Source organism: Melanotaenia boesemani, chromosome 2 (genome assembly GCF_017639745.1).
Source record: "Melanotaenia boesemani isolate fMelBoe1 chromosome 2, fMelBoe1.pri, whole genome shotgun sequence".
Classification (NCBI taxonomy): domain Eukaryota; kingdom Metazoa; phylum Chordata; class Actinopteri; order Atheriniformes; family Melanotaeniidae; genus Melanotaenia; species Melanotaenia boesemani.
Genome location: NC_055683.1, coordinates 16096731 through 16119566, shown reverse-complemented (window position 1 = coordinate 16119566; position 22836 = coordinate 16096731). Strand labels below are relative to the sequence as shown.

Genomic DNA, 22836 nt, shown 5'->3' with positions numbered 1-22836 from the left:
CCCACTTACTTCCGGTTTTGTGTCCGTTTTGGAAAAGGCTCCGGTTTCAATAATAAAGTATTGACAGTTTTTAAGAATCATCGTGGGTTAAAAAATAAAAAAAAAACAATAATAATCCTATATATTTAAATAGTCATAAAATAGAATGCACTCTCTGACAATAATATGAGAATACGTTTGTTTTTTAAAAGTTTATTAAGATATGGGCTTTATACATCTACACGGATGTATTTTGTCAACGGACCTGCATAAAACAACCGAGCTTGCGCTGTACTCACAAGGAAGCGCGGAGAAATATATGCGCTTCTTTCAGCTAAGTTGGTTCATGTCAACTGCAGTTTATTTGTTGTTGTTACAATTTATGTGTAACCTTAAATAGACTGTTCCCGAAGTACGGGATAATAATCTGCCGAAGGAGACGGATCACTTCTTTGAAAATGCCTCGAAGAAAGGTAATGACAACGGTTACGAGACTAAACATAACAGCATCACGTCATTGCTAATGTTAGCTAACGAGAGGTTAGAATTAACTCTGTGGGGTAAAATAACGCATATGGGAGTTCGGGTGTGTTTCTTCAAGAACATGGCAATAATTTTCTGCTTTATGGAATGATGGAAGGACGTAACTGAGTTGTTGGTTTGTGATGTTTCTATTAAGCTAAGCTAGCTACTGTTTATTGCTGAATTGCAAAAACATGTTATTGTCCTCGTGTCGCTTTTCGCTTAGAAAGTTTTGGATTTTGTTATTCTCAATCAGATTTCAAGCAGTTGATAGAGAGAGCAAAAAGTCCCCCCGGCACCCCTACGTCCTTAACGTATGCCTCGGCTAACTGATCATAAAGAGACACACTGTTCTTTTGGGTGCGAGGAGCGTTTGCACCAAAACAACACTGTGATTGGACAGACTCGAGTCGAGCGTTGCGTTCATTGGGTGGTTTATCTTAATGCCCTCCCATTTCTTAATTTAATTGGTGGTATGCAAATTAGCACACAGTCTCTTGTTATGAAGTTGTCAAACGTCCCGGCTGTTTGGTAATTTATGTTTTTCTGTGCGCCTTGTTTTTCCGCTAATGCACTGCTTATTTTCGCCTGCCATTGTTTTGGGAAAGATATAATTAAAAACGCAGTTAGCCTTTTTAAAAGTTATTTACACGCAAAACACGTTTTTTTGTTGTTTTTATTTTTGTTTGTTTTTTTGCTGGCTTTTGGATTTTATTGTGGGCATTCTTCTGAGTTTTGATTTATACTGCATTTATAATTTATCGCATTGTCTATTATGCGATACATACATACACACATTAACTATGAAATGTTAGAGTATGGCAAGTATCATATTTTAAATTTTGTTATATCAATAAACGTTATTTTATTTTATTATTATTATTTATTTAAAAAAAAATCTTATTTAATTTCGAGTGTTATCTAGAAGAAGGTAAAGGCGTCCCCATCTGTTGATAGTTTTCCCCCTTCCCCCACCCGGTGGGAATTTGTAGCGCTTCACCACCTTTATTCTGCGACGTAAACAGCCGGGTGCAAGTTAGTATTTTAGACAGATGGGCTACATATTTTCTAAGAAAAAAATATATAAAGAAAGTGGAGGAAGTGAACAACTTAACAAACTGACATTTTTTTATTCACGTGGAGGATGAGGCTTCATTTATGTGTTTATTTATTTAGCTTTGCTAACAAGTGTTGCTTTTTTCAGAGGACCGCAGGCAGCAGCTCGGACGGGACGGAGGACTCGGACTTTTCCGCCGACCTCGAACACGCCGACGCTCCCGAGAGCGCGCACAGGCGCAGTAGCACGCGCCTAACTCGCGCTTCCCTGCGCCTCAGCCAGAGCTCACAGGGTAAGGAAACAAATAACAAAAAACCGCATTCAGTTTAGCGCAAAAAATGTATTAAATTAATAAATAAATACAATTTTAAATATAAATGAATTTTATATATATATATATATATATATATATATATATATATATATATATATATAAACACACACATCTATCTATCTATCTATCTATCTATCTATCTATCTATCTATCTATATATATATATATATATATGTGTGTGTGTGTGTGTGTGTGTGTGTTATATTTCCAGTAGAGAATCATGTCTGTTTTTATTGGAGTGCTGTCTGATAGTGTGAAGATCATGAAAATCTTGTTTTGACCTCTGGTTTTGTCCCATGCTCACAGAGATTCCTCCTGATTCCCTGAATGTTGTAATGATATTATACACTGTAGATGATTGGATCTTAAAAGTCTTGACAATTTTAATTTGAGGAACATTTTTCTGAAACTGTCCCACAATTTTTAGACTCAGTTTAATGAACCTTTGTCTATCTGCGACTCTGCCTCTCTGAAAGGCTCCTTTTATATCCAGTCACGTTACAGACCTGTTGCCAGTTTACCTGATTTGCCATCTTTACTCTTTGGCCTTTGACACATTGTGAGATGTTGATTTTATTCATTTGTTTATTTTACTGTATGTCTATTTTACTCGTAGATTTTTGTCTCTTTGAGCTTAATGTACTGTTTCATGTTTTTTTGTCTTGTGTGTGTTTTGTCTTTTAATGCAGCTCTGTGCAGCGTTTTGTTCTCAGTGTTTGTTTTCAAGCGCTAACTAACTTGGTTTGGATCCAGTTGTTTTTGATGAAAGTACTTTTTCTTTTTGTTGCCCCCGTTCCAACTTTTCGAGGATGTGTTGCTGCTATCAAATTCTAAATGAGCTGATCAAATGTCTCAGTTTAAGCGTGTGATATGTTTTTTACGTTCATTTTATTGGGTTTATAGGATTTTTAAATCATTGGATTTTGTTTTTAATCTATATTTTACCAAGCATCCCAACTTATTTAGAATTGGGGTTGTGTATATTAGTTATCGTAAAGCAGAATTTCTAAGGTAGTAAAAGTAATTTCACAAATGACTGAAGAGCTGTTTGACAGTTACATCATCCATTCAATGTGTTCACAGCATCAACGTGCATTTCCCAGCCTAACAGTGCTTATTTAATTATATTTTTGTTCTTCATTTGCTGTAAAGTAGACCGTTGCTCAGAGTAATTGCATGTTTTTTACTATTAAATCAGTGTTTTAGAACATTTTCTTTTCAGTGTAACCTTATCAAGGTTAAATGTAATGAGTATGAACTTGGTTGCGCCAGCATATTTATCAGTTTTGTTTCCCACTTTCTGTAGGGACTATCAGTTGATTCTCTTTATTTATATGCATGTCATCAGACTTGAAATAAGAATTATATTTTAGGACGTTGCTGAGATGGTTCATTTAACTCATGGAGGATGTTTTCATTCAGAAAGCACAGAGAGACTCCCGACCCTCTTCATTTCAGCCGCTCAGAAGCAGCTGTTGTATCTGGGCAACCATAAAGTAGGAATGGATTCAGACAGCCTGACCTCCCCCACCACACACACACACACACACACACACACACACACCCATAAACGCATAAACCACCCCCTGTGTGACCTCCTTCTGCCAGAGGGGATTTAAAGCAGAAAAAGAAAGATCGACGCTGCTTTTTGTTGACGTTGTCTGCGCTCCTCTCGTCTGCACACATGCCGAGAATCGTGTAGTATTCAGAAAGAAGTGGTTTCAGAGCTTCCATCATCTTTTCTGTGACAGGATCAGTCTCTTCACGACCACTTCGGCCGATCTCAACAAGTAACTCTTGTCTTGTTCTTACAGTTTGTGCTGGGAGTCGGTCTGCTACAGACTGCTGATCTGGTTTTAACCAGTCTGGCTGTTTGGTGAAGTTTCAGCACTTGCATCAGGCTGCTATCAGTCTTGTTGTTTTATTAGTCGATTATGTTGTGAATTTATTGTAAAGTTGGATCAGATTCGCTTGATAATCATTCCAGACAAGGAGCTGCAGGAAAACAGTTTAGAGGCTGCCGGAAAGTTCAGAGGAAAAGGGATTAAGTTAGTCGTTGCTTTTATTTCTCTGTTGAGAAACAGTTTATTACATTTTGCTTTAATGTCTGGAGTCAAAGGAGCAGTTGGAATTACAGGTTGAGCAATATCAGAAGTATTGTCAGTAAACTGGACAAGTGGTCCTTCTTGGTTTAAAACAATAACTTTTTTTTTCTTCTTATCAGACTGTTCCTGTAGGGGGGGGGCAGTCATGAAAGAAACCAGAAATAAAAAACCTCATTTTAAGTGACAGTTTTATACAGACCAGTGGATAGTTGTCCCACAAAATGAACTCTTCTTTCTCTTCTTGTCCAGAGAACTGCAGCTCAGTCCGCTGCAGCTCTCCTGCTGCCGCGGGTCCTGACGAAGGCCTGGAGTCAGCGGCAGACTCTGCAGCAGCGGCGGTGGCGGCAGCATCCGTCTTCACCTCCGGGCGCAGGATCACTCGCAGCCAGCAGGGGGCGCTAAACACCACAGCCAAAAAATACCCGCTGCGTCAGAGCAGGTCATCTGGCTCGGACACTGAAGCTAATGGTAAGACTGGTGGAGCTCCCCGTGTGTCCGATAACAACATGTGTTCATGTTCTTCCTGTCAGCTGAGATGAGTTATCTGCAAAAGATATTTGAGACTTTTTTATGAATGAAGGGCTGCAGTGACATGAGAAAAGGCTGGGAGAAAAGTGAGAAGTGAAACAGTAACATCAGGAAATGTTTTGTTTGATGCAAAAAGCAGAGAGAAGAGTGAAGATGAGGAGGAAGGTTTGTGTGTTTCAGGCTTTCTTTGTGCGATCACGTTGTGTTCCTGAGATGTGTCAGCTGATATAACGTCAGTGGACTTAATGAAAGTCTTTACAGAAACCACAAACTGTTGTATGACTTCAGACACTTTAAGAAGTGATGATATATCTATCCAAGCAGATAAATCTGAACTTGTATTTGCTTCTTATTGGATGGAATTGGTTAGTTTTCATTGTATCCATGTGTAAGTGGCAAACTGAGTTTTGGGGGAACTATGACATTTCAGCTACTCTGAGATGCACATGTCTGAGAGACAACAAAAATGAATCCCATGTACCTTTTTGTTTGTTTATGTGTGGCTCGCTTTGCCTTGACATGCTTTTGTTTTTCAGTCTCGCCATTACACGTGGGCTGTATGGTAGAAAGGTTTTAGATAAAGGATTGTGGGGAAAATGGTTAACAGTGTGTAAAAGAAAACAAGTTACCATTGTTTTGGTTTTGAAGTCCCCACCAAAGTAGATTTGGTTCACTGGCATGCTCAGAGCTTTTTATTTTGATGCTGAAGGGATGTCCCCTTTATAGATTTTCTTGGTACAGTTATTGTCAAAATACCACATTTTCCAGACTATAAGTCACACTTTTTGTCATAGTTTGGCTGGTCCTGCGACTTATAGTCAGGTGTGACTTACATATATAATTTAACATGTTTTACGTGTTAATTCATACCACCTGACATGAACCAAGGAGTAAACATTACCGTCTACAGCCACTAGAGGGAGCTCTAGGCTTGTAATGACTACTGTATTTTCTGCTCCTCTAACACTGAAACTTAGCAGGACTGAATACAAAGAAAATCCTGTTCTGCAGATTACAAAGTGCAGGTAGTAAAATACGAAGCTGAAAATCAAGCTGCAGTTGGTGGAGTTGTTCAAAAGCGACACCAAGGATGAAGAATTTAATGGATTTAGTGATGTGGAATAAGATCGGGAGCTTGGTGAACTCGCTTACAGGGTACTTGCTTGTTGGAGTGGCTGGCTTTTTATAGCCTATTCAGCCTCCCGGGTATGGTCTTTATGCTATTGTGAAGCTGAATGTGTTTAGGATTTCCTCTACATAAATGATCGTGGCGCACCGTCACGGCAAAATAAAAGCCACCATGCCTTCAGAATTCAGATTTATTTTTTTTAGATGTTACGAATGGAAATTATCTTGTATAAATGGATCCATAAGAACATTTACAGACCATAATAAGAGTGTGAAATTGTACTCAGGAAATGTGACACTGCTCTGCTAATAGTGTATTTGTGAAAAATGAATACTGGCGTCTCAAACGGGGTAGGAGGAAGCTAATGCTGCGCTAGTCTCACCCTCATTTAATCAACAACAACTTTCCAGTCATTTATAAATTTAATAAACAATTAGTAAGATTTGAGGACAGAAAGTGATTCTCGATGTTCATCTAAACTGTCTCATTAGACGTGAAGCAGGGGGCAGACCGAGACGAGACCCCACCTCGCACCCCGACAGGCAATGCTCCGTCTTCCGAGTCAGACATCGACGTTTCCAGCCCGAGCAACGACCACGTGTCTTCAAGCAACGATATTATAGTTTCTCAAGAGGAGGACGAGAGGTTGGCCAAAGAACTGTCGCTCAAAGAGGCCGCGGCCCACGACCTCTCCCACCGGCCCAAGCGACGGCGTTTCCACGAAAGCTACAACTTCAACATGAAGTGTCCCACACCTGGATGCAACTCGCTGGGTGAGACACGCTGCTGCCACATTTTCCTCTGCTTCAGAAGCCCTGTCAGCTCGATTAGACCAACTTCTTCTTCTCTGATTTTCCCTCAGGTCATCTAACAGGGAGGCATGAGAGACATTTCTCCATATCAGGGTGCCCTCTCTACCACAACCTTTCAGCTGATGAATGCAAGGTACACACACACACACACACAGCGTTATATCAACAGGGATTCTAGGCTATTACACAAGTGTGAAACAACGAGACTGCGAGCTATTTTCCCCAAAAAGAAAAAACTACAGAAAGCTGTTAAAGCTGCACGTGCTCTCTTTCATCCTCAATTCAGGCTTATTTTTCTTACAGTCATCAAACACCTTGTGGTGGAAATAACTGGAATTTAGTTGTTCCTCCATCTACTTTTTCACTTTGTGTAAAATTAGCTGCTCATCAAAGCAGTTTCCCAGTCTGCCATCACGCTGTGACAACACGTCCAGCGGAGGAAACTGCAGGAAAACAGCAGAACTAAATTGAAACTGTCAAGCTGCTGAAACATGGAGGAGGTTGCTGTGATGTTTTGGCTGCGGGGGCCGCTTGTGAGTCGTTGGTTGCAGACAGTGTTGATGTCTCGTCAGGGCAAGGCATCCACACGCGACAAGCAGGCCGAGGAAAGGACGCTGTCACACCGGCAGGACGAGAACAGACACTCCACAAGAAACCAGGTAATGTGGTCAAACACGCTCTCAGACGCTGGTGTGTGACGTTACAATATTAACACAGAAAACAGACACATACATGTGCACATACACTGATTTCTGTGTACACTGAGTGTGTGAATGTAGTTGTGGACGGACATACAAGTGTGTCTTTGTGTTTGGACGGGATTTCCCCCACAGCTCGACCTCAGATCACACTGCAGCCAGTCAGTGTATCAGGGTCAGAGTAAAAAGAAGTAAAGCTCCTACTTTTCTGAAGTAACCCACAAGACAAATATGACAGACACACACTCATTAAATAACTTCTTTACATCTGTCCTACCTGAGCACATTTCAAAAGATAGATACTGTTTAAGGCTTTATTGGAAAGACAAATGGATTCTTTAACAGATGAGGTTTGAAACGTAACGTAACGTAAGTGGGCCGGACCAGTAAAATAACATCATCTATAAATAATGAAAACTCTAAATGTTTCTCCTTTTTTTATCCTAAGAGGTACATATAAATTATTAAGATGTTTACATTTAATGAACTATCCTTTTCGACATCTGTAAGTTATTTTATGTGTACATACGTGTACATTTCGTCATCTGTGTGGTAATTCTGACCACCTGAAACGACTCACAGAACAAACTGAGGTCAGATCTATTTAGTAAGAAGGACATAAAAGTTATAACAAGTTATATTAAACATAAAAAATGCAATCTCACATAAATAAATTAGGAATTAGTTATTTATTTTTTTTAAAAATTCCAGTGAATATCTTCTGTGGCATTTTTACGTTTACTCAATTCATCCCGCAGGCCAGATTGGACCCTCTGGCGGCCTATTTGTGACCCCCGAGCCATATGTTTGACACCCCTGCTTTAAAGTTTTTGCCCGTATGAGAAATAAATACAGATATGATTTAAACCAAACTGATGTAAACTTTTAGAGTTGAGGAAAATGAATTTAGTTTTTTTTGTCAGTTATTAAACTTAAAATAAAATCATCTGATCTCTACTAGGTTTTAAAATGATGAAAACGCAATCCTGACTAAGAATTCCTGACATTTTACTCATCATTATTCTGCCAAAATGCAAAAGCAAGAGGTGAAAAATTAAGTACAGTATCTCATAGAAGTGAGTACACCGAATATCAAACTATAGAAACTAAACTTGCGTGTGTAATCATTGTTTTGTTTGTTTTTAATTTTTTCTAAGAGGTTTTTAATAAAAAAAAAACCTCTTATGTTCAGATAAATGGACGCAGTTAAACATCATTTCTCTTACTTTGACATGATGGTAAAATATATCAGAAATGGAAATAAAATGCATGTATTTATGTGTCCTTCATGCCCCAGTAAAAAGAGCATCATTGATCGTCTTTAGCTACGTTTACTTGGACAAATATGTCATCGATCTGATTGAAATCAGTCTGATCTGAGATTCCAGCTAAAGTCTGATCAGTTGTGTTTATGTAATGGAAAGATTATTTATACTCGTAATGCTTTTGACATGCGCAACGTGGACCAACTCTGAGGAAGAAAAGAGGTTTTTAAATTTTTTTGTTATAATTTCCAGCCTTTCAACCGCTGAGATGCTCTAAACCTCAACTCTTTTAGTTTCTAACGGTGTTTATCCACAACAGTCCAGGTCTGTTTTCCTGCTGTCACTTTTCAAGTTTTCCCTGAAACTCATGACTGCATCTAATCCCAATATGGTTTAAACACACACAGATACCACATGCACCATAGAAACCTTCATAATGAGAGGATATATGCCCCCCCCCCCCTCTCGATCGGAGTGAAAATTCTTCCCGATTGGATCAGCTGAGGTGTTTACATGACTTTTTTTTTTTTTCTGATTGGACATTTAATTGGCTCAGAAGGGCTCCATGTAAACACAGCTACAGCATTGTCACTTTGACACTTCTTTAACATTTTTGCAAACCAGTCAGATCCCACACAACCTACAAGACCCCACGACTCACCGGACATAAAGGATCGACTGCTAACATCTCAGTACTGAGCATCCCGACATCCTCAGTCCACATCCTTTATATTATCCAAAGCCTTTATATTCAGAAAACAACAGTAGTCTCATCATAGATCCATGCTGAACACCAGTAGAAGACCTTCACGTATTTAATCAGTTTTAAAATGTCATTGTACAGAGATAAGTATCAGTATGCCGTGAATGAACATAGTTTAAGAAGAGGTTAGAAACATCGGTGTTAAATTGTTTGGTCTTTCAGGCCCCGACAGACCGTCAGCTGCGCTACAAAGAAAAAGTGACAGAGCTGCGGAGGAAGAGGAACTCCGGCCTCAATAAGGAGCAGAAGGAGAAGTACATGGTGAGGCGAAGAACTGAGTATGCAGGGATATGTGCTGTCCACCGTGCTGCTGTTTACCGTGGTCTGCCTCCTCTCTGCCGTCAGGAGCACCGTCAGAGCCACGGCACGAGCCGAGAGCCGCTGCTGGAGAACATCACCAGCGACTACGACCTCGAGCTGTTCAGGAAAGCGCAGGCACGTGCCTCGGACGACCTTGTAAGAGAGAAAACTCATCACCACCTCCCTCTTTTACTCTTTTTTTCCCTTCTTTTCTACCTTATTCCTGTTCTTCTCTGTTGCAGTCTGCAAACCCTCCTCTGCAGCCGCAGGAGGAGTCAGAGATATTTTTGGTAGTTCGGAAAATCACTTCCTGTCATTCTGTTTCTTTTTCACTCTTCAGATGAGACGGCATTTCTCCTCAATCACTTAGACTGTTCTGCATATTTTGCTCTTTTAACTACAAATTGATTAAACTTTGTTTTATCTACAAGATTTAAATGAATCAGAAGTATTTTTTCATTGTTTGTCATCTTAAGTGAAAGATCCAGAACTCCTAGAAAATGATTCTCATCCCGCCATACTGAGTCTTTTCCTTTTAGTTCTTCCTACATATTTTTTATTTTCTGACCAGTTCTCTCCACTGAGGTTCTCCTTGTTTGTGGTCTTTGGCTCAGCTGAACCTCTTCCCTGAATAACTGAATTTTTTTTCCCCCACCTGTGTTCCCCGTCACCCTCATCCTGCCCCTCTCTTCTCGTCCTCTTTGCTCCTCGTCTTCCTGTCCCGGCGGTGCAGGAGAAGCTCCGTCTGTCCGGTCAGGTGTCAGAGGGCAGCAACATGATAAAGACCATTGTGTTTGGCCGTTTCGAACTGGACACCTGGTACCACTCGCCGTACCCGGAGGAGTACGCCCGCCTGGGGAGGCTCTACATGTGCGAATTCTGTCTTAAATACATGAAGAGTCAGACCATCCTGCGCCGGCACATGGTGAGGGGTTTGTAGGCGAATCAAAGAGTTTAATATTTAGTGTTTACTTTATAATGCAGTTCATCAAGTCTTTATTTTTGAGTGGGTTCTGCAGTGATGGACATTCCTGATTCTTATTTGTAGCATTGCAGCCCTCAGTAGAATGTGTAGCTACAGCAGAGCTACAGAACCTTTACTGGCTTTTAGAGTTTAGAGCCGGGATCACCAGCTCTGGACCTGACTCAGATCAATGGGTCATTAGCAGACTTGTACAGAGCTTAATAACAAGCTGTTGGAGAACCACTCCGTTTGAGCCAGGTGTGTTGCAGCAGGGAAACATCTAAAACCAGCGGGACTCTGGCCCAGAAGGTCCAGAGTTGGTGAGCCCTTATTTAGAATTTATTACAGATAAATGAAATGATTAAGAAAATGCACATACCAGTGTTTATGGACCAGCTTTGACTTATATTTATTATTCTATTTTTTCTGTTACGTATTTATATATTTATTTTGATTTATTATCATTATATATTATCATATATATCAGCAATTATTCTCAGTATTAAATATTGTTTTTTTTTACTAATAAGCACTGATTGATATTAAAACATAAATAAGATAATAAAAGATAAAATAATACAATAAAACAAAAAATATAATATAAGGAATAAAATCAAATTAAATAAAATCCAAATTTTTATTTTGACTGATATTTTTTATTTAATTTTTCATTTATTATTATTATTATAATTATTAAAGTATTTCTTTTTTCACTTCATTGCAAACAGTTTGAACCTGAAATATAATTTTTTAATCTATTAACAATTAATTCAGTTCATTTGTTAAAAACCTTTTAAGCGTTTGCGCTGCACCACGTTCTGTAAAACCAGACAGAAAATCGTTTCTGTTCTTTCTAACGTTTAAATGTGAGAATAAAATCAGAAGTTTGCACTGAAACGATTTCCATGTTGAGACAGTTTTTGCTTCCGATGTGTTTTATTGAATCGTGGAGACGAACTGTTGAACTGTTTCCTTCTTTTCTGCTCGGGTGCATGAGTGCAGGTCTGAACGGCATCTCCATGCTGTTTTTAAGGCTGACCAGCAATCAGCTACACACTGCTGCGTCTTCGTTGCTGAAGTGTTTGAATGTGCAGAGCTACAGAGGGATGCTGGTGTTTTTCCCCTCACATCCCATCCACATGAATCGTAGACCATCCTAATGTTTGTGCAGATGAAGAATTTTTAGTAAATAGATTCCAACATAATTCTTTAAGAAATATGTTTTTAGTGCATTTGCTGAATGTATCCGGTCTTCTTTGTTTTTAAAGATGTGTTTTTATTGAAGATAAAATGTCCCTATTTGATAACAGTTTTCATTGAACTTAACATCCCAAGGCTCCTCTGTATTGACGTTGTCCAAACTTTTCAAACTGTCGTAGTAAGAAAAGAGAAACATAAGAGCATGCGGCTAAACATCTGGGAACTACATTAAAAAACACACTTACAGGGGAAATGATGTATTTAATAAAGATTTAATTTTAGCTTTTTTACTAGCAGGTGTATAAAGGAATTTTACGCATTTTGCCAACTTCTTTTTCTTTGTTGTCTCACCTGAAGGCCAAGTGTGTGTGGAAACATCCGCCGGGCGATGAGATCTACAGGAAGGGGAACATTTCTGTCTTTGAGGTGGATGGAAAGAAAAATAAGGTGAGATGACACATTTCAAATGGATGGACGCTGCACATTAGCAAAATAAGCTGATGAAATTCTACATTTAAAGTAAGCAAATCAGTGTTTGGTGGATTATTTCCATGTTGTAACAATGCTTCTTGGCAATAAATCTTACTTTTTGGGCTGAGTTTAGTTTAGTTTGCTGCCTCAGATAAAAACCAACTTACAAAACGTTAAAAGATGAACAAATTGGTGAGTCAACACAAAAGAGGTTAATTGGTTTCCACAGCAACTCTTAACAGATAAAATAATGAACCGGATGAGCATAAAGAAAAGCAACACTGCCTCTTATATCAAGCAATTTGATTGACAGGTAGTCAGACATTAGTTGTGACCTATTTCTATGATCTGTCAGCCTTATGTACCCCTCAATATAAAGATATTTTAAACCTTTTTAAACATTGACATTCATGGTTAAAGGAAGACAAGAAGGAAGGACCCAAATGCAGGACTACGAGGCAGGAATTAGGCAGACATAGGTATTGGATTTATTTATTATATTATGTAGACATAAATATAATTTTGCTGCTAAGATAAATTTGAAATAAAAAATGTCTTCTGATGGCAGTGGAAGTGTCCATATTTGTTCCAGTTACAGAGAATTTGGTATAATGGTGCAGGCAACCAGAAATATGATGTCCACATATGTTGACGCCAGGTTGTAGGAGATTAAAAAAGTTACCAAAACCAAATAACTAAACTCATAACAAACTACAGACAAAGCTAGAAGGACATAAAGACAAACTGGTTCAGGATAGATGAGGATCCAGTCTTTAAACAGGAAAATTACAAATAAAAATCAGATGCGTCAGTCAGAGCCGAAGATCTGCTGTGACAAGAACTTAATTCACGGGGGGGCAAACTACCAAATAAACCCGCCCAGAGGAACAAAACATAATCTGGTTCATGAAACAGAAACAACCTGAATCCATAAAAGTCTAACCAGAAAACCAAGAACCAGGCTGAGGAAATACTCCCCGATGATGACAAAGAACTCAGAAGTGCTTCCAATTAAAATCAGTCTTTATGTTTTTCATCTGTCAGATTTACTGTCAGAACTTGTGTCTGCTGGCAAAACTCTTTCTGGACCACAAGACTCTGTATTACGACGTTGAGCCGTTTCTCTTCTACGTCATGACCGAAGCCGACAACACAGGCTGCCACTTAGTGGGATACTTCTCTAAGGTAACACAGCGGCTGCATATTTTCAATGGCTTTGTCATGTCACATGTCCTGTCACATGCTTTGATTATGTTTATGATAATAGTAACTAACACTGACATTTAGTGGGTAAGTCGGAGATGGCTGCTATCTGGATATTGTTTGCTCACTTTCCTGCAACAAAAGGCGTCTGTAACTGGAGAACTGGGTCCCTGCTGTGGATAAAATAAGCAACTTTGACTTCAGTCAGCAGATCTTTGTTGTTCTACAGCATTTTTCATCTGGAAAAATCACATCAGTGTTTATTATTGTGTCCGTCCTTCACCTCTTCTTTACAAGCCGTAGCCTTCTTTTCTCAAATGTGTTCCCTAAAACTTCTCCTCAAACAGCATTTGTGTGTTTTCTTTGAAAAATTAACCAGCTTATTAAGGCAACCGAATGCATTTAGTCATACATGTTTCTTTATATTGTTTTTAATATAGAGCCTTGGTTACTACCAATGATTTCCTCCTCTCTGCTCTCTAAACACCACTCTTCTTCCATGTGGTTTTTATAGCAGCTAGCATGTTAACTATGGAAGATGCCCACACAAATATGGCCTCTCTCCCATGTTCATATTCCTGCCGATTTAACAAAACATAAAAGATAATTCTGCATAGTGTTTAGATATAAATAAAAACATATTTTTCTGATGTCATGATTTTTCTCATACATCTCTTATTGTTTGTCCACCTGTTTAATTCATTAGAAAAAGTGGGAACCACAGCATTAATCAAGCTTTCACTGACAGATTCTCACACTACCCTCACACAGTTTGTAATGTCAGTTGGTATTGTGCTGCTTGTCTTTCTAAAAACCCGGCCAAAATACCATTGCTTAATGTTGTGGGAATGGATTTCCTCTTCCTCCACAGGAGAAAAACTCCTTCCTTAACTACAACGTGTCCTGCATCCTCACCATGCCACAGTACATGAGGCAGGGCTACGGCAAGATGCTCATAGACTTTAGTAAGTAACCACATCTGTTAAGCTAATGCTACATTTTACCTTCACACACAGCAGCTACAGTCAAATCAAGTCAACTTTATTTATAGGCACATTTAAATAGCAACTAGTGTCGACCAAAGTGCCGCCCCAGGTATAAAAACAGTAGAAATACAGGTCAGTTACAGATCAGTAACAGCAGAATTAGAGGCCCTTAGTACTGTAAAGCTAAACAGCTCTGTTTGATCTGTTCCACCAGGCTACCTATTGTCCAAGGTGGAGGAGAAGGTGGGCTCACCCGAACGCCCCCTGTCTGACTTGGGACTAATCAGCTACAGAAGTTACTGGAAAGATGTTCTGCTGCGTTACATGAACAACTTTCAGGGCAAAGAGATCTCCATCAAAGGTCAGAATTTAACCACATATGTCAAAATGCTTGAAATCCAGAGTGGGAGGAAGAAACCAATAAATGGGAAAAAATTAAAGATAAACAACTGGATGGAACTGCACATCCTGGATTCAGGCCTCATTTGATTCATTTTTCATTTGTGTTTGACCAAAGTTTTGGTTTGTCTCAGTAGATAAACATTTAAAATCCCTTTTAATTTCAGAAATCTGTGTGGCCTTTGATGACCTTTAAAATTTGACATCCACCTTTTCTTTGTTTTTTGTCAGCGTGGTGAAACTGATCATATGAACATGCACACTGCCTGGCCAACAAAAAGTCGTCTCCAAACAAAAAAGGTCACAAACTCTATTTGGTTGTTCCGCCTTTAGCTTTGGTTGCTGTGGCACTGTTTCTAGAAGCTTCTGCAGTGTCACAAGATTTATTTGCATTAATTTTTCACCAAGATCTTGTATTGATGATGGAGAATCCAACCACTGCACAAAGCCTTCTCCATCCCACCCCAAACATTCTCAGTGAGGTTCAGGTCTGGACTCTGGTGGCCGATCCATGTGTGAAAAGGATGTCTCCTGTTCCCTGAACCACTCTTTCACAATCTCAGCCAAATGAACCCTGGCATTGTCGTCTTGGAATTTGGCTCTGCTGTCAGGAAAGATTGAGTAAGCTGCTTATTCAGTATATCCAGGTGGTCAGCTGACCTCATTCTTTGGACACGAACCTAGACTTGACCACCTGCAGCAACCCCAGATCATAGACTTCCACACAGGCTTTGTACAGTAGACACTAGGCACAATGGCATCACTTTGTCTGCCTCTTTCTTCTTACCTCGATGCTCTCATCACTCTGGAACAGGGTAAATCTGGACTCATCGGACCACATGACCTTCTTCCATTGCTCCAGAGTCCAGTCTTTATGCTCCCTAGCAAACTGAAGCCTTTTTCTCCGGTTCATCTCTCTGATTAATGGTTTTCTTATGGCTACTCAGCTGTTCAGTCCCCATCCCTTGAGTTCCTTCACATTGTTCATGTGGAGATGTTCTTACTTTTACTATTAAACATAGCCATGAGTTCTGCTATTGTTTTTCTTTGATTTGATTTCACCAAACCTTAAAGTGTTCAGAGATCACCATCATTCCAGATGTTTTTCCATCCACATTTCTTCATAGAAGACGATGGTTCCCCCTAACCTTCACATTTTAAATGTGTTGGACAGTTCTTAACCCAATTTTAGTAGTTTCTGCATCTCCTTGGATGTTTTCTTTGGTTGATGCCAATTATTTGACCCTTCTTGCAGACTAACACCTTTTCCATGACCACAGGATGTGTCTTTCCACATCGTTGTTAAAGAAGTGGGAAGCAACCATTGCATCAGTTAAATGTTAAAACTGAATCCACCCTACAAACCTGCGCTCCACTTGGCCTGAAGCGAAAGGCTGCTGCTGGTGGATGCTTTGCGGTCTGTTTTCTCCCAGAATTCATTTTGCACAAGATGACAGAGAAAGAGCTCCGAAGAGTATGTTTTTAAGTTTATATTGTTTACTTCACCTTAGTGGAAATGTGGCAAAACCAAGTACATAAAAAAACATGTTTGTTAAACATTGGCTTTAAAATGATGTAATATTTGGAATTTCAGGATCTTTAAGCGGTTAATGAATTGTCTACTGGCTGGAAAACAACATATAATTCTTAAAGGAAATTAAAAATGACTGTAAACGATGTGACGTTCAAAGCAGGATTAAAATGAGAGATTTTGACACAGAAAATGCTTCTTTTTTTGTTTTTTACATTATTCAGGTAAAAAGGTAGGATAGAACCAACTCTGTTGGTGTTAACATTCACTAAAGTGTCCTGTGATATGCAAAAATTTATTTATTATTTAGCAATAATCATGTTAATTTAATTATAAATTAATATAATAATAACAATATTATGGTGTAATTAGCCTAAAATTAATTCAATATAAAATTATAATTATTATAAACTAGTATAACAACAACTTTCTATAATATAAATAATTGTACACATATATAACTTTATTATTATATTTAATGATTAATTTAATGTTGTTAATAATAACACAATCAATAACAATAATAGATCCGTAGTGCATAGACCAGGATTCTCCAACTCCGGTCCTCGTGAGCTACTGTCCTGCAGGTTTTGGCTTATACCCTGATGCAACACACCTGACTCAAATCACTGGGTCATTAACAGGCTTGTGCCGAGGTGTGTTGTAGTAGGAGACATCTAAAACCTGCAGGACAGTAGCTCACGAGGACCGGAAACCCCTGGCATAGACCCTGAACTGGAACAAAGCTAAGGTCTGACGTTTAACGTCGGACATGCTTCATCTGGTAACTGAGCTACACACCTGGACAAAACAGTTGGTACCCTTCGGTTAATGAAAGAAAAACTCACAATGGTCACAGAAATAACTTGAATCTGACAAAAGTAATAATAAATAAAAATTCTATGAAATTTAACCAATGAAAGTCAGACATTGCTTTTCAACCATGCTTCAACAGAATTACTTAAAAAAATAATTCAATGACATTTACCTCCAACTTCTCTCATTTTTCCAGAGATCAGCCAGGAGACGGCTGTGAACCCGGTGGATATTGTCAGCACACTGCAGTCCCTCCAGATGCTCAAATACTGGAAGGGAAAGCACCTGGTTTTAAAGAGACAGGTAAGAAACAAATCCAGATGTTTCTTCATGCTTCGCTTTACTTCTCCTTACTTAAAGCTGGCTCCTTCTCCTCCTGAAGGACCTTATTGATGACTGGAAGGCCAAGGAAACCAAGCGTGGTAACAGCAAGGCCATCGACCCCACAGCCTTAAAATGGACCCCACCTAAAGGGACATAAATGAGCTTCCTTGAAACCCCCAAAACACTCACATGCATCCACACACAGGTTCTCCTCCGTACACTGGCATGCTCATTAACCCTGAGCCTAAACCTTCACACCTGCAAGAATTACCGTCAACCATTTGTTTGGGTTCAAACAGTGACTGAGTTAAATCCAGCAAAAGGAGATTTATCCTAATAATAATAATAATAATAATAATAACAATAATAATAATAATAAACACTTTTTTAGGATATTTTGCAAAATAACAGTAAAAGGAAGGAAAATGAACTCGTCATGAAAACATAGTGGACTGAGACGTTAAAATGAACGGTTCACTTATGTGACTGATTGATCCAAATTTAAAAAAAAAAAATGTGTCAAATAGTTATAACATAGATGCATTTAGAGAAAGAAGCCTTGTTAGAAATATTTGATTCATTAAATTTGGCGACAGTTGCGATGGTAGTGCTCAGTCCCCCTCATTTAAGCTTCGATGACAAGATGTTCTGTAAAATTCAGAAAATTCAGGTTCAGTTCAGTTTCTATTGTTTATTCAGTCAATTCAGACATGAATTAAGAGTAAAGTCTCAAAACTTTTTACTGTTTTAATTTCAGGACTGCATTAAGATTCAGACCAACAGAACAGATAAATGCAAAAAGCTAGACGCGAGCTGGTGGGAACAGGAAAGGCTGCCAGTATCTGTACATTCGTTTCCTGAAAAGTAACTAATTTTTTTTTTTTTTTAAGCGTCATTAGCTCACCTCCTCCCTGGCACTTAATTAGCGAGGGCACCAGGCACCTGCTAATCCAATCTGCAACAGCCAGCATCGAACTGGTGCCGCTTTTCATTCTTCTTTTAAGATGGCTGACACTTCGCAGGCCGGCAACATGTTGATAAACACAGACCAGCCGGTTGCCATTAAACAGGACTGCCTGGACGTCCACCATTTCTCTTATACTGAAATCGGTTAAAATAAAATTAACTCACTACTAACGTCACACACGAAATACAGAGCTGTCACACAAGCTCCAAAAGTAGAATTGGATCATTGATCATCATTGGTGTACTTCGATCAATGCAGCCATCGTGTATACACCCAGTGCGTGTATTGCTGAGTTTTGGCTTTAAATGAATGCAATCATTTTGTCAGGAAACCAGGTGATGAGTTTCGATGATTTAATCTTTTAACTTGTTTTCTGGCTAAATTCTGATGTAAGATGGAAGAAGCAACACCAAGCAGTGACTGTTTGAACCCAGAGCAACATCACTCACTTCACTTGGCTTCTCTCATGCAAACGAGCACTTAGTGTCTGGTTTTTAACTGCTGTCAGCAGTCAGTCAGTCAGTCAGTCAGTTAGCTGGGAAGCTATAGCTGCCACTGGCCATGTTTGAACTGTGTTGGGTTATCAGGCAGGGACCTGCTCTTTATGTTTGTTTCCAAGTGTTCCCATTTTTCTCCGTTGGTCTCAGCTGTGTCATTTCCTTGTATGTACAGTTTTTTTAGTGTCTTATAGCCTGAAAACATGCTTGTGTGACTGTTATTGGGTTTTAATTTCTCAATTATATTTATACTTTTTTGATCTCTAAGGTGTTACCACTGTCTAAAAGCTACAACACCTCATTTTAGGCTCAAGTTCGTTTTGTTTTTTACTCCGTTTTTCATGATTTTTAAATTTAGAAAAGCACGTTGTTGTTGTTGTGGTTGTTTTTTTTTTTTTACCAGATTTTCTTTTGTTAAAACATGCCTTTTATATTCTAAATAAATATATTGTAACTGCGTTGAGGGTGGAGGAATGTCTATTTTGTAAGACTGGGTCCCATGTTCATATATTGAATGTATTTTGAAGCTCTTGAAAGGTACAGGAGGGAGAATTTCAGCTAATGCCCACCCCCATAACTCCCTAGCTAACACTGACAGAAGTCATTTACATTTCAATAATTTTAAGCCTGTGATCACAAGTGGCACAATTGAGTCAAAGCATATAACTTTTGCACATTGTCAGGCCTTATTACTGCTGTAATCACTGCTGTAGGCACTCAGAAATGACAAGGATGGATGGATTGTGTAAGCTGAAAAAGGCTGGTAGCTTAATGTTACTATTTCAAGTTGTTCTGTGTTATTGGCAATCTTTATATTTATTGATGTAGTAAAAAAAATAGTTTAAATCTTTTGGCGAATAATTAATTAAGCATTCCGAATTACAAAAAAACAAGATAAATATAAATAAAGACCATGTCTTGTGATAAACACAAAAACGTAATAATTAGCTAAGTAATTTCAGATAAAAACATCTAATCTTTGAAACACTGAAGCAGTTTGGCAGCAGTTCACTTTGCCTGATGACTCATCTTTTATTTTTACCCTTTTTTCTTGTAATGTGTGTAAATGTGAAAAAGTTTGTTCTTTCGTGCTTTTGCCTGACCCGCCAGTTAACATTACATGTTTTGTTTGTTTGTTTTTCTGTGGTGGAAGATGCGCAGCCTTTAAAGTACATATGTTTGATGGTTTTCTTCTATTAGTTTTTATCCTTGATTTTCTATATATTTTTGTTTCCTTTTTATGCCATTTTCCTTTCATCAGCATTTTACAGACTTATATTTGGAGTAATTCTATGGATTCTTTGCATTATGAGGAAAAAGCGTCTACAATACTTTGAAGAGTATAAATCTATTCTAAGGTCATGTTTTCAGAGAACAACATTTATTCTGTTCTTACAGCTTTAGTTAGTAAAATGATGGCTTTTTATGTTTGTGTGTCCACGCCTTATTTTTGCCAACTTTTACATGCATTAGAAGGGAAGTGTACTTAATTTGTGGATAAAAATCACACTTAAACATGCTCTCATTGATGGTGTTTCATTTAAACCTCACACTCTGCTACATGGCTTCTTTTTTTAATTTTTGGGAGGCCGCTCATATTTAACAGTCAAATATAGGGACTTTGAGTTTTAGATTCAGTAAAAATTCCATTAAAGGCATTTTTTTTTTCACCTCAATATACTTTTGGCCTGAATCTAAATTTTATTTTTACTTGATGTAGGACTTCTTGCTTAAAGGGGAAAAACAAACTCTGGAGAGTGCCTTCAAAGGCACTCTCCAGAGTGGTTTTCAAACTTAAAAGCCTTCATGGCAATAAGATAAAACAAAAGGGCTCGATTTTCATGTCCAGGTTGGTCAGAAAAAAGTTGAATAAAAACAGAAATGACTTTATTCAATGTGTTCAGTGTCATAACAAATCATGTTGAAGTATCCAAACCTGATATTTCTTTGGTGATTATTTTTGTTTGATTTGATTTATTTGGGTAATTTTGACTTTATTATTATTATTTTTCTTCTTTTTTTTGTGTCCTCTTCATCCTGTTGCCTTTTTTTTTTTTTTTTTTTTTTTATGTGCCAATGGCAGCTATAGATGTGCAGCTTCGGATCCCTTTGCTAGTTACTAACCCTCCTGAATAGGATTACAGTTACTATGAAAGCATCCCATCACCATCCATAAGTCACCAGCAAGCTTTTGTAGTACTGCTACCTTATTACTCACACAAAGCAGCAACACACACACACACACACACGTCGTGTGGTGTCAAGATGTAGCTCAGTTGTGCTTTTGTACTTGCTTCTCTCCTTCTGCCCTCCTCTTCAATAAACACAAAAGGTAATAAAACACTGAACTGTGTGTGATGCGTTGCTTGTGTGTACACAGGTTTGGTCACTTTGTGTAACAGATGACGGAGGTTGCAGTACATAATAATTCAGTTTTGTACACAGAATTCAAATTTAATATTTTATAGAAAATTTTTACTCTTGCATTTACAGAAATAGAAATTTAAGAACACTTTTTTCTGACAATGAGATTTAAGAAGACTTGAAGGCGATTTTGTAACAGGTAAGCAAAAAGGGGAGACCACCGTAACTCAAATTATTACTGGTTCCAACTAAAGTCTGCAGAACAGCATCTCTGAACATACAACACATCCAACCTTGAAGCAGATGGGTTACAGCAGCAGAAGACCACACCGGGTGTCTCCTGCCAGCTAAGAACAGGAAACTGAGGCTAAAATTTACACACACACACCAACACTGGACAATAGAAGATGGAGAAACATTGCTGGTCTGATGAGTCTCCATTTCAGCTCCACATTCAGATGCTAGGCTCAGAAATTAGTGGAAACATCATGAAAACATGGATCCATCCTGACTTGGATCAACGTTTTAGGCTGTTGGTGGTTTAATGGTGTGGGGGGATATTTCCTTGTCCCACTTTGGGCCCCTTAGTACCAACATAGCCTGGTTTAACCACCACAGCCTACCTGAGTGTTGTTGCTGACCATGTCCATCCCTTTATGACCACAGTGGAGCATCTTCTGATGCTACTTCCAGCAGGATAATCCACCATGTCACAAAGCTCAGATCATCTCCAGCTGCTTTCTAGAACATGACAATGAGTTGAGATTGAGGACCAGATCTCAATCCAGTAGAGCAGCTTTGGGATGTGGTGGAACGGGAGATTCTCATCATGGATGTGGAGCAACTGGGATGCTGTCATGTCAATATGGAGCAAAATCTCTGAGGAACATTTCCAACACTTTGTTGAACCTATGACATTAGGCAGTTCTGAAGCACAGAGGGGGTCCAACTCAGTACTAGCAAGGTAGACCTGATAAAGTGGCAGGTTGTGATTCCTTTTTCTTTCAGTCACTTGTTGTTGTGTTTGGCATCATTTACCAGTTTCATAACCCAGATCCTCACCCCAACTCTAACTGTAATTGTTATTAGATGGATGAGCAGCAATGGTTGCTTCTCTGAAATCAGTGCAGACATTTTTCCTGCACTGCAGGATGAGAAGCTAACATAAATTAACATGGCTGCACAATTACCTGCCAGCACTGAATGTGACATCATTAGCTCAGTTGTTGCCAAGCTAACAACCGTTTCAACCACACCACTCTCTCCCTGCTACACATCAGCTTAATGACTCAAAACTAATGAGTAATTATGCAGAACTCGATAGGCTTTTGGATCCATTTAATTTGAGTCTAGTGTGTTGGTGCAAGTCTACAATGAAAACCTGCAGGACAGCAGTGCCCAGAGGACCAAATTTGGACACCCCTGAAGTAGATTGTCAACTATTTTTTATTTATCTGTTGCTTTATTGTAAACTTTCTGGTGCATTTTATACTGTAACAATATTTTCTCCAATTTAGTGATAAATAAATGATCGTTTTTCAGTTAACACCTGAATGCTTCAGAGCTGCAAACTACCTAAACTGCTGCTTTTAAAGAGAAATTCACACTGATTATAATCAATA

At 38.7% G+C, this 22836-nt stretch overlaps 1 protein-coding gene across 2 annotated transcripts; it reads left to right on the top strand.

Moving 5' to 3' along the window:
• The first annotated feature begins 254 nt into the window (after positions 1-254).
• LOC121631698 (histone acetyltransferase KAT7-like) lies at positions 255-21198 on the top strand. Of its 2 annotated transcripts, none has more exons than XM_041972727.1 (15): positions 255-452; positions 1706-1850; positions 4247-4465; positions 6146-6427; positions 6517-6599; positions 7039-7125; positions 9355-9453; positions 9538-9627; positions 10226-10417; positions 12014-12103; positions 13172-13312; positions 14202-14295; positions 14531-14677; positions 17259-17365; positions 17445-21198. In XM_041972727.1, the coding sequence occupies exons 1-15, from the start codon at positions 438-440 to the stop codon at positions 17541-17543; spliced, it is 1890 nt and encodes a 629-aa protein (XP_041828661.1). In that variant the 5' UTR covers positions 255-437; the 3' UTR covers positions 17544-21198. The 2 variants fall into 2 exon arrangements, with proteins under 2 accessions (XP_041828661.1, XP_041828652.1); XM_041972718.1 differs by having other exon boundaries at positions 9538-9648.
• Positions 21199-22836: the final 1638 nt, after the last annotated feature.